Source organism: Meleagris gallopavo, chromosome 1, assembly GCF_000146605.3.
Source record: "Meleagris gallopavo isolate NT-WF06-2002-E0010 breed Aviagen turkey brand Nicholas breeding stock chromosome 1, Turkey_5.1, whole genome shotgun sequence".
Classification (NCBI taxonomy): Eukaryota; Metazoa; Chordata; class Aves; order Galliformes; family Phasianidae; genus Meleagris; species Meleagris gallopavo.
Genome location: NC_015011.2, coordinates 81,681,294 through 81,692,107, shown reverse-complemented (window position 1 = coordinate 81,692,107; position 10,814 = coordinate 81,681,294). Strand labels below are relative to the sequence as shown.

The 10,814-nt window shown below is 38.9% G+C and overlaps 2 protein-coding genes across 5 annotated transcripts in view; one reads left to right on the top strand and one right to left on the bottom strand.

Annotated features, from left to right (window-relative positions):
• The first annotated feature begins 30 nt into the window (after nt 1-30).
• On the top strand, nt 31-7,094 carry BLZF1 (basic leucine zipper nuclear factor 1). Of its 2 annotated transcripts, none has more exons than XM_003202752.4 (7): nt 31-136; nt 594-650; nt 1,615-2,054; nt 2,723-2,922; nt 4,449-4,577; nt 5,165-5,384; nt 5,713-7,094. In XM_003202752.4, the coding sequence occupies exons 2-7, from the start codon at nt 632-634 to the stop codon at nt 5,896-5,898; spliced, it is 1,194 nt and encodes a 397-aa protein (XP_003202800.1). In that variant the 5' UTR covers nt 31-136; nt 594-631; the 3' UTR covers nt 5,899-7,094. The 2 variants fall into 2 exon arrangements, with proteins under 2 accessions (XP_003202800.1, XP_010718144.1); XM_010719842.3 differs by lacking the exon at nt 31-136 and adding an exon at nt 221-343.
• Nucleotides 6,989-10,814, bottom strand: part of CCDC181 (coiled-coil domain containing 181) — an 11,528-nt gene continuing 7,702 nt past the window's right edge. For all 3 annotated transcript variants that reach the window (XM_019618972.2, XM_010719802.3, XM_010719824.3), the window contains 3 exons: nt 9,059-9,205; nt 8,282-8,436; nt 6,989-8,065 (listed from right to left, as the gene is read on the bottom strand). In XM_019618972.2, coding sequence (XP_019474517.1) covers nt 7,903-8,065; nt 8,282-8,436; nt 9,059-9,205 — 465 coding nt within the window. In that variant the 3' untranslated portion in view covers nt 6,989-7,902. The remainder of the gene's footprint in view (nt 8,066-8,281; nt 8,437-9,058; nt 9,206-10,814) is intronic.

Below are 10,814 nucleotides of genomic sequence, written 5' to 3'. Positions count from 1 at the left end.
CCGCCTCGCCTCCCGCGGCCCTGGCAACGGACGCCCCGCCCTGCGCTGGATGTGAGGCTCTTCCGGCCGGAAGCGGAAAGTGGGCAGCGGCGCTGGGCGGAGGTGACGGATGCGGGGTTTGCGGGCTGCTGTGCTGGTAACGTCTGGGCGCTGTGCGTGGTGGGGGGCGGGCTGTTGGGTTGGGGTTGGGGTTCGAGAGCGGCGCGGGGTGGGAGGGAGTGTGATGGAGTTGCAGAGGGTGGGCTGAGGGCTCTGCAAAAAGGAGGGAGACTGCAAGGAGTGATTTGAAGACTGGAAACTGGAACTGGACGAGGAAGAGATGGAAGTTGAAGCCCGGCCCTCGGTGAGAGAAGCAGCAAATGCCAGACGTCTCGGATCCTTCTTTTAACTTTTCTCGGGTTTCGGAGGCGTGTTTGTTTTTACATTTATTTTGGTGTGGGCTTTTTACCTTCTTTAGAGCTTATAGTTCACAGTAAACAGTGTATCAGTGTGCCACTGAGCTGAATTTTAGAGGCTGTACTAGAAAACAGACTGGTTAACTTGCAAGATTAACTTCACTTGCTGAAGATGCTTTTCCCTCCTTTCCTCCTCAGGATTGCGTAGTTAAGAAGAGCTGACTGCTAGCAAGAAAATGACATCTCTAGAAAAAAGTAGGTGGTTGGTGTGGTATCTGAGCTGACTGGATTAAAAGGTCTTTAACCTGAATTCTAAGATCTTTTCTTTAACTGCATGAAACGAGCAGTTAATTGAACTAGATTTCCTAACGTGGTTTTGCCTGGAAAAGCAGGTTTGTCATTCGTGCGGTTACGTGTCTATACCCTCTCTGGTCTTTAGAAATTGCTGGCACTGCTTGAATCCTGAAAGTAGAGCACTGTAATGGCAACACTACTGTGTTTTTGAAGTCCAGCACTGGGAATAGGAGAGAGGATGCAGGCACATGTTACTCCCTGCAGTATGAGAAATAATGGCAATATGTGTAGCAGTGTTCTGAGAAGCTTTCCTGCCATGCCCACTGTGAGGAAACCTTACTGTGATAGCATTTAACTCAGCCAAAAACTTAATGAGCTTCAGCAAAATGAATTTCAGGCATATTTGGGAATCTAGATACTGGGAATACTGGGGGCTATTAATTAAAAATGAAGTACAACTGATATGTTGGCTTTTTTAAATCATTAACTCAAAACACATTGTAGCACTTAAAACCTCTTAAACTTCTTATGGTGTTAGTAGCTGTATAGCTTAACAGCAGCTCTGTATCAGTGATGTTTAAATAGGACTATTGTGATTTTTGTCAGCTCCCAAAAGCTGAAGTTCGCTGTCTGTCCACAGGTAACATTGTCAGGAGTTTTTCTCCTTAATAGTTCTTGATCGTATCTGCGTATCTTCCCATATTATGTGATGGAAACTAGTACAAGTTATCAACGAACGTGTCATAATTAGCAATGCACACTTGAGTAATAGCTTTCTAAATTGTGCTTGATAGCTCCTGCTGCAAAGGACTGTTTTGTGCATGCAGTGTAAAATCAAAACTTTCACCTCTGAAATATGTAAATGAAGGGAAGAGTTGCAATGACACTAAGATGGTAAACTTCCTCTGCTATTTCTGAACTGTAGTTGACTATGCCTCGTCACCCATCCGAGGACCTGGAGATGGCATGGAAACAGAGCAGACGGGTGAATCTGTAGAAGCAAGCACTGGAGCCAGCACTACAAACCATCACATCCACCACAGCCCACAAAAAAAAGCAGTCTCATCGCTGAGTCCTGGAGTTCTCCAGCTAGGGCAGATACATGCTGATAAATCAGTAGAAGTTGAAGCCGTGCGTATATTAGTCCCCAAAGCAGCTATCACTCATGTAGTTGCAACTAAAAATGCTAAAGTAGCTAAATCAGTGGGACACAAAGGAGATGCTTTCCATCAGTCAGATGGAACTGCAGATCCCAAGAAGGAACAGACTGAGCTCAAAAATGCAATTGAAAAGCTGAAGAATTCAGAAAAGCGGTTGTTACAGGATAAAGAAGGTCTCTCTAATCAGCTCCGTATACAGACAGAGGTAAGAAGTGAAAGGGTTTTTTTCTCACACAGTTGAGCTGCTTTGGTTTATTTAGTTGGTGAATAAAATCAAAGGCAACTGCTACAACACTGAAGCTTTAAAACAAATTGTTTTCTTTTTGAACTTATGAGATAGAGAGTAGAAATGCATCAGAGTACTCTGGTGCTTCTCTGTCAGCAGATAAAAATATTGAAGCATGAATCCAGGAGAAACAAACACACTGTAGGGCTGCAGGGAAATGTCTTCTGAGAAGCAAAACCTTTTCTCATGACCCAACACTTAGTTAAAGAAAAAAAAGAGTTACACCATGGAAGGAGGTGTGACATAACTTACAAATGTCTTATGTAATCCTTTGCTATTTTACTGAGGCAGGACTTAAATAGGACTGAAAATTTCTTTGTTTTCTGATGTGTCAGATTTTCATTCTTCCTCTTTGAATGCTGTTAAAATTTAAACAAGGAAGTGTTACATGTGCATTAGTCTTAAAAATTTGTCTCACCGGTGGAGTGGATTTGTGAGACTTATTATCCTCTCCTTTGGGAGCATTCCGTTCTGGAAACAGAAACTGCACATTTTGAAAAATAAGTTGCCTAAGTTGCACTGCGTACAAAAGTAGAAAGTGTTTCAATCTATATTGGTAATGATCAGATAGTTTGGTCTAATTCTAGGTGAATCGGGAGCTGAAGAAACTACTTGTTGCTTCTGTTGGAGATGATCTGCAGTATCACTTTGAGCGGATGGCTCGTGAGAAAAATCAGCTTATCCTAGAAAATGAAGTCTTGGGCCGGAATCTGTCTCAGTTGTCTGAACAACTGGAGCGCATGTCTATACAGTGTGACGTGTGGCGAAGCAAATTCCTAGCAAGCAGGTATTCCCACTTCAAGCACCATTTTTTCTGTAGGCTTTTATTATACGCACCCACTGCAGCACTTGGGAATGCGTGTGTGTGTGTGTGTGTGCAGAGGGCAACCACAACAGCTACTGTAAGACACTTACTATTTAGTTTCAATCAGTAGAAGAGATAAAAAGAAAGTAAGCTCCTTGTAAATCTCAATAGTTCTGCCTTTCATAAGTAGTAGAGTGAGTCCTAATACTCCTCTAAAATGCTAACTCCAGTTCTTAACGTAAGAGAAGTTCTTATTTCTGATCAGCTGTGTCCAGTTTAGGGTTTAAAAATGTCTTCCAGGACAGCTGAAAGTATGATGCAATCACCAATTTGTAAAAATAAATAAATAAATAAAAATAAAAAAAAAAATCATTAATTTTCCAGGGATCTACTAAAACGAGCAACTAAGAAAGGAAGAATAGGGAGACCTCTTCATTGACTGCGTTGTGTTAGTGCTAGGAACGCTACGGTTACTTCTGTACTGATAAACTAATACACTGTAAGAGTTAAGAGCAAATCTTAAGCTGGTCTAAGTGTCAGTCTCAATTGACAAGGGATTAGACTTTTAACTTGCCAAGTGTAGATGATCTACCAGATCTGCAAATAGTGATAAGATTTTAATCTACTGTACTCGTATATAACTCACTGCATTTTAACTAAGTGATGCTTAATGCGTATTATGAAAATGACTTACTGCTTCAAGGAAATGGGAATGTATGATCTCCTCCTTTTAAATTGCTGGTATTCAGCAGTTTTGATGTAATGAGTGAATGATAAGCAGTTGTGATAGTACCATTCAGGCAAGCACTACTATCCTAGTTTTACTTGTTTCTTCTGCATTAATATGAATCCTAAGATCACTGGAAGGGAGCCTCTTCCAGTAACACTTTTGACAGTGTGGAGATGTGATCAAAGTAACACCTTTTCTATTGTAAGGTTCTCATTCATTCAAGTCTCAGATTCCTTACTGGTAGTCATTAAAATGCATTCTGTTCTTGGTATTTGCAGTATCTCAGGCATTAAAGTACCAGCTCCAGGGGTCTGTTGGCATAGAATAGCAAAATAGCTCTCACATGCTTGTATCTGGAGCATTTTACAGAGAAGTGGATGCAGTCTGCAGCCATAGCTGTCATTTTTAGAAATGACTGTGAAAAGATGTGATTACAGTGCATCTGCAAGAACCCTGTCAATAACAAAATGTATTCAGCTTTGTCTGTCAGGGTGTTTGTCCACCATGCTCACTTACCCATTTGTATAGAGTGGCATTAGATTGTTTAAACTCAGATAGTCGAAACGTAGTTTTGCACTTGAAATGCTTGTAGTTGAATAGAAATTGCTCTTAATACATGTCCTTTGTAATTAGGTTGACAGGTTCTGCATGGGGAAGGAAGGGGAATGGCAGCTTAATCTTTAGACTGAGCTGATTAAATAATTAATCTGTCTGCAATAGAGTGAAGGTGACTTTCAAACTGCTCACTTAAATTACTAATTGGAAATGTCTTTTGCAGGGTTATGGCTGATGAGCTAACCAACACCAGAGCAATTCTTCAGCGTCAAACCAGAGATGCACAAAGTGCAATTCAGGATCTGTTGAATGAACGTGATCAGTTCCGCCAAGAAATGATTCATACACACAAGTATGATTTTCCTAATCCAGATTATTTCTCTACAAACTTCTCATTTCTGTTGGTTTATTCTGGGCTGGAGAAGAATTGAAATAACTTTCCTCTATTCCTGTTACATTTAAGAAAAAACAGATATGCAGATGATTAGTACAGCTGCTTTTCATTCTCAGCATTGAAAGCCAAAGTAGTATTAATTCTTTCCCCAGTATTCCATAGAGGTGTGAGTTCTTGAAGGTCATATACCTTCGAGGTATGAGGGTAGAACTAACATCTCTCATATCCACAGACTATATATAGTTAATCACTTACTGTCTTAACTTCAAGAATCTTCTCTTTCCAGAACTAACAGATTCTTTTACCTGCGATGACTTTTCAATGCTTAGTCTGACAAATGTCTTTTAATTTTTTCCACTATTAAAATTCTGCATTGGTGAAGCCTTGTCTGTGAGAGTAACCTGTTTTGCCTCCTTGCTTTAAATAATTAAACCTTTTTTGATTAACATTTGGCTTGTACAGCAAATTTTGGGAAGATTGCACTGAAGCGTGTGTGCTGATAGTACGGAATATGAAAGCCACTAGATTTTTTCCTCTCTCCGCAGGCTTCTGGAGGAACTGATGGTTTCTCTTCAGTGGGGGAGACAACAGACGTACTATCCCAGTGCCCAGCCTTATACTACAACAGAGCTAGCAGCTGTGAACTGTAAACTAGCCAAAGCTGTAAGCTCGCATCTTCTTGGAAATGTTGGAACTAGCAGTCCAAAAAAGACTTCAGCGCCTGTGGAGTTTTGCAATACCCCTGCTGAGAAAATGGCTGAAAGGGTAAGAACCCTTTGTATATCTCAGTCTTTCAGTACAGCACAGGGTCAGGATCAGGATCATGTTTTCAGAAAGAAAAGCTTTGCTTTGTGGCAACTGCTTAATACTGTATTTAAAAATGATTTGCAGGGGAAACATGCTGGATAGAGCTGTCTGGCATTTAAAAATCAAAAATGCGGAGGAATAAGCACAACATAAATAATGTATGTATTGTTTGAAATCAAGTTGAAAAACTCTGCTTTTGAACAGAAAACCTTCCACACTGTTACAGAAGGATAAATCCTATTAAGCTTAGTAGATAAATTTTCATTCTCAGCTTTTCTTCCCTTAGGTGCTACGTGTACTGGATCCAGCTGCACGTACAGAAACATCAACAGAAGCTTCTTTTTCTGAGACTTCTCCCTCTTCCTTCCTTTCTACAAAGAAGAATATTGGAAGGTTTCATCCATATACAAGATATGAAGATATAACTTTCAATTGTTGTGACCACTGTCAAGGAGAGCTCATAGCCCTTTAAAAACATGGCTGATGTTTTTAACTGCACATGCACTCATTCTGAAGAATTCTACTAGTTGGTGTTCAGCAGGCTTCCCTTTTTCCTGTTTCTTTCTATATAAGTGGGTTTAAAATTGGAAGTACTGTATTTTCTGCTTCTCTGCCTTTTGAAGCCAGGGACTGTCGGGATTTCTTTATTCTGTGGGATACTTTACTTCTCAGTCTGAAAAGCTACTTCCTTCTACAAAGGCAAGACCAAAGACTTTATGCTGGTCCAATTTGTAGAGCATAGAGGCCCCCCCCGACTATTTAAGTTTGACAATCTTAATGAATTTGTCATCTTTAGAGGGAAGCAAAAGCATAAACCATACCAAAGCAAAGGAAATGCTATATTTTTAAATAAGAAATAATAATAATCACAGGTCATTAGGATATCGTCAGTTCCATGGTTCTTTAGTACTATCCAAGGCAATGAACTATCCTCAGGTCTACATTCAGTCGTTTAAATTTAGTCATAAGGAGTGTATGCAATGAGTCTTTATAGCTGTAAGTTTTGAAAGAGTGTGGAGGAAAGGAAAAGAGCTTGAATGAACTCTAGATACAACATATAAATAGTAACTGGTTTTAAATGGATTCTTGAAAACTGTGGAGTGATATTCTTGTATTTTCATACAGGTAAAACAGTGGCTTTTCGCTCTTTTTTGTCTTCTAGAGTCATGCTGTTAAGTAGTCGATCCTCAGAAAAGAAACACAGATACACCTCCTTTAACACAAAGTGTTGAAAGCTAAACCAGCATTAGAGTTCGTTCCTTGCCCGCAGTCTTCCTGGGTGTTACTGGGGGCTGAAGATAAGCACTACTTTTGCACAAGTATTAGTAAAAAATATTTTTTTACTTTATGAATTTGTTACTGTGATGCAAGTTCAAATAAATATTCCTGCAGCTTATCTGCTAAATCCAAAGACAGGACACAGAGGAAACACAGGAGCAAATACGGAGGAAAATCAGGAGGATGCAAATAAGCATTTTAATTTAACTCTCAGATTTATCATAGGTAGTGTTTATCTTAAGAAAAGGGTTTCTACAATAGCTGCTTTCACCCATTTTTTTTTCTTTTAAGTCTCATACCACAAACAAAATTTGCAAGTTACAAGTTCTTGCTGTTCTTGGGCATGCTTTGGTTTGCATGAAGAATACAATAAATTTTCCTTGCTTACAATTTTGGATTTAATACAGCTCATTTCAGACCCTGTGTTCCCTGCAGATAACTTTGATTTCATCAGTCATTTCAGCACATTCTCTATCATGAGTTCCCAAGATCGAGGTGGTGGTATATTTTAATAAATGTAGCAAACATGGAAATGTACACAAGGAATTCAGCTTCCTTGATATTGGCAAAGGTCATAATTTACATTATCTTTCATTTCAAGGAATAGAAAATTACTAAATATGAATGCATCAGTTTGACTCACAGAAATGAAGTTCCAGAAACTTGCAAGTTCACGTACACATTAGCCTTTAGTCACCACTTCCCCGAGTTAGAATAGTCCTTCAGTTGGGCTGGAACAGCTGCTCCACAAGCCAATAGAAAGTGGCAAAGATTCCAGAAAGCATTTTTCAACACCACAAGTTGTACACTCATCACAAGCAGCACATACCAATATTAATCCAGCAAAAAAAAAAAAAAAAAACAAACAAACATAATAATAGCCTGCATCCAGGAATTCATGGTGGAGTTCAGTATAAAGTGCCTCTTAAAAGGAAATGTATTTGCCACCCTCACAAACAAATCTCGCTCTCACTTTCATTTGGTCAAACCAAGAAGATCCCTGAGTTGTGCATAAAAGCAGGCTTTTCAACAAAATTAATTATAAATAAGTAGCAAAACCATTGTCAATGAAGGGGACTGTTGAATTTGCTAGAAAGCTTTAAAAACACCACAAAGTCAGTAGCTATAAAGAGCAGTAGCTCAAGCCATAAAAATTAAGAGAGCTGTCCCCAAGAACCCAGTGGTTACCTCCAAATTTTCAACAGTAATTGTCTCTGAAGCGAAAAGATCTAGGCGCCGAACTAATGCTGTGGATGTTCTGCATCTGTTTTGCTCTTCTAGCTTCTAATCTAAGCTGCCTTGCTGTCTCTTTAGCCGCCAGTTCTTCTGCTCGCTTTTCTTCTCTCTTTCTTTTTAGCCATCTGTAGAGAGAGAAACACGACTGACAGATAAAACTGAAAATTTTATTTATTTCATTCTTTCAAAGTAGGTTTGGCCTCGTTTAAATAGAGTCACCAGGATAAAGGTATTACGGCCAAGCCAATCTAAAAGCCTATCTGTCCAAACATGGGAGGCACTACTTCATCCCAATACTCCTGCTGTCATTCTCAAAATGGATTTCATAGGATTCTACTCACTCCTTAAAAGCTCTGTTGCATTCCTCTGTCCTTGGAAAAAATGTAATTCCCTCTTCCTGCCGTCTCAAAATTTCTATTTGTTTTTCTTTCATGTGCTCTTGGTGCTTTTTTTTAAGCCATAACTTGAATGCTTCTTCTGGATTCCTGTTTCTCTCCTATTTAAATAAGACACATGCACAGGGGTCATCATTAAACAACCTTTATATTAATTGTACTCTTATAATTTTGGAGCTCCGCCGACATCTCCCATTGACATTAGAGAAACTTACAGCACTGGACGTTTGCTGGCATGTCATGGAATAAATACATGAGCAAGCACTCAAAGCAGCATGTTATAAAAAATACATAATTTAGCTTTTTCAGCTCATTGTTGCAACACAGAAGAACTTCAGAGCATTTGAATCATCATTTTCTGGTCAGGCCACATGCATTAGCTGATTGCCAACAAATTCTGATGGTAAGGAGTAACTTAAAGGGTTTTCTGGCTTGCTCACAGCTGGGCTCAATTCAGTCATCCACCTGATTAAAAAAAAGGGCATCACTGTCTCTCCTGTGATTTTATTGTGAATAAGTTCACAAATGGAGCCTGTATGACAAGAGCCAACTTGCCAGGCAGAACCATCCAGAACATGCAAGTCAATCTAGCTCTTCCCTGCAAGCAATATGACCAAAAAAAATTCCCATCACTGCCCATTTTCATAGACTTAGCTAAAGACCCAGGCTTACAAATGGAACCAGATCAGTACGACTCCCAGTCCTACATTACGGTGACCTTACTTTGCTGTTCAAGTTTTCTAGTTCCTTTGCACGACGAATTCGCTTTTCTTCTTGCACTTGTTCTTTCTTCTTCTGTAACCAAGCTCTAAACACCATCTCATTCTCCCTTCTCTTCTGTTCTTCTTGCTCTTTTTTCCTTTCTTCTTCCTTGTATGAAATTAAGAGCGAATAAAACTTTACTTGTTAAAATGATTGCCTTAATCTGCAAAGGCCTTATTGTCACAATGGAGTGATTTGAGTGTCACAATAAGTGAGTGATTTGAATTATATTCTGACAAAAATATTGATGAAAAAGTGATAACCAGACTGTAGCTAGTTGGTACAATCTTTAGGAAGAAACTAGTCCAAGCACTTCCCTGCAGCTTCAGGTTACATATAGATTCCCCCAATCTAACTGCCTTTTGATATTACCATCATTTCCCTGGTACATCTCAACTCGTGAACATTTCAAAAGCAACAGGTCAGAATTTCCAAATGGACATCTGCCCAGCTGAGCTGATTTGAAGGCAATCACGGGTACGCGATATATTTTAAAAAGTAAAGAAACGCTCTGACCTGAGAGTCTGCTAAATCCAAAAGGATATTTAACTACTTATTGGAATGCTGGCACTACCTTATTAATAGGGAACTTTTTCTGGGCATGAAGTTGTAATATGCTTTCTTAGGGATGTATTAATAGCTCAGCACCATTCAAAAGTTCACAAATGAATTGATACTTACAAAATTGAGAACTTTCTTCTAGTTCATAGTCACATTTTAACTAACAAGTACGTACAAATAGGGAAAAGATTTCAAACAATGCTTCAGAAAGCTGATGAGGAGATTTTACATTTTGATAACCCCACTCAATCTTCTCCTCCCCCCTATGTGCAGCTTCTTTACTGTAAGAAACTCACCCAAATTAAGGCAGATGGATACCAATAACATCAAGAATGTTTCGTGCCTGTGAAATCAATCATGCATTTGTTCTCCTTCAAGAATGAAGAAATGAAGAACTACATTCTTACGTCCTTCATAAATTGGCCAACAGAGATGTAGTGCACACTGTTAGCCTAACAACGGACATCATACTATTTACTTTAAATGTGTGAAGTATGTGGTCAAGAGATCTAGTCTTCTATGAACAAATTAACACATACAAAATTAACACAGCAGTAACTGCACATTCCATACCTCTCGTTACTGATCTATGCCTCAGCAAATTTTCCAAATAAAGCAGGCTAGAGATATTTTCATGGATTGAAAAGCCTTCAAAGCTACTTAGCCAGCTCTTTTAGAACATCATGGCACAGCAAATTGGTAGATGCTTCCATGACCTTTTTATTCAGTGACCTGTTATTTAAAGCACCTGACTGGAATCCTAGAGGAGTGTGAACAGTTTGGGTATAGTCCATACTACCTGTCTAGTCTGGAATGAACATTTTTAAATGTGACTATTATTATGCTCACATAGAATTTGTGAATTGAAACACTACTCTTTAAAAAAAAAGGAAATATTTAACTTTTAAGTAGAAAAACAAGTAGCAACGTATCACAAGCTACCGTTTTCCTTTCTCCAATTGTATCACCAAAGCGAAGCAAAGCAGCCTTGTTTTTAAAGACTCCACTAAAGATTTATGAAGCTTTTATTAGCAGCTGTCAGAAGCTGACTCTGCTATTAAAATATTTTTCTGAAAAAGAGCTGAGGAAATAATTAAATTTTGAGGGTATGCATGCCCAGAACAGACAGGGATTTGATTTTCTAAAATACACTTCT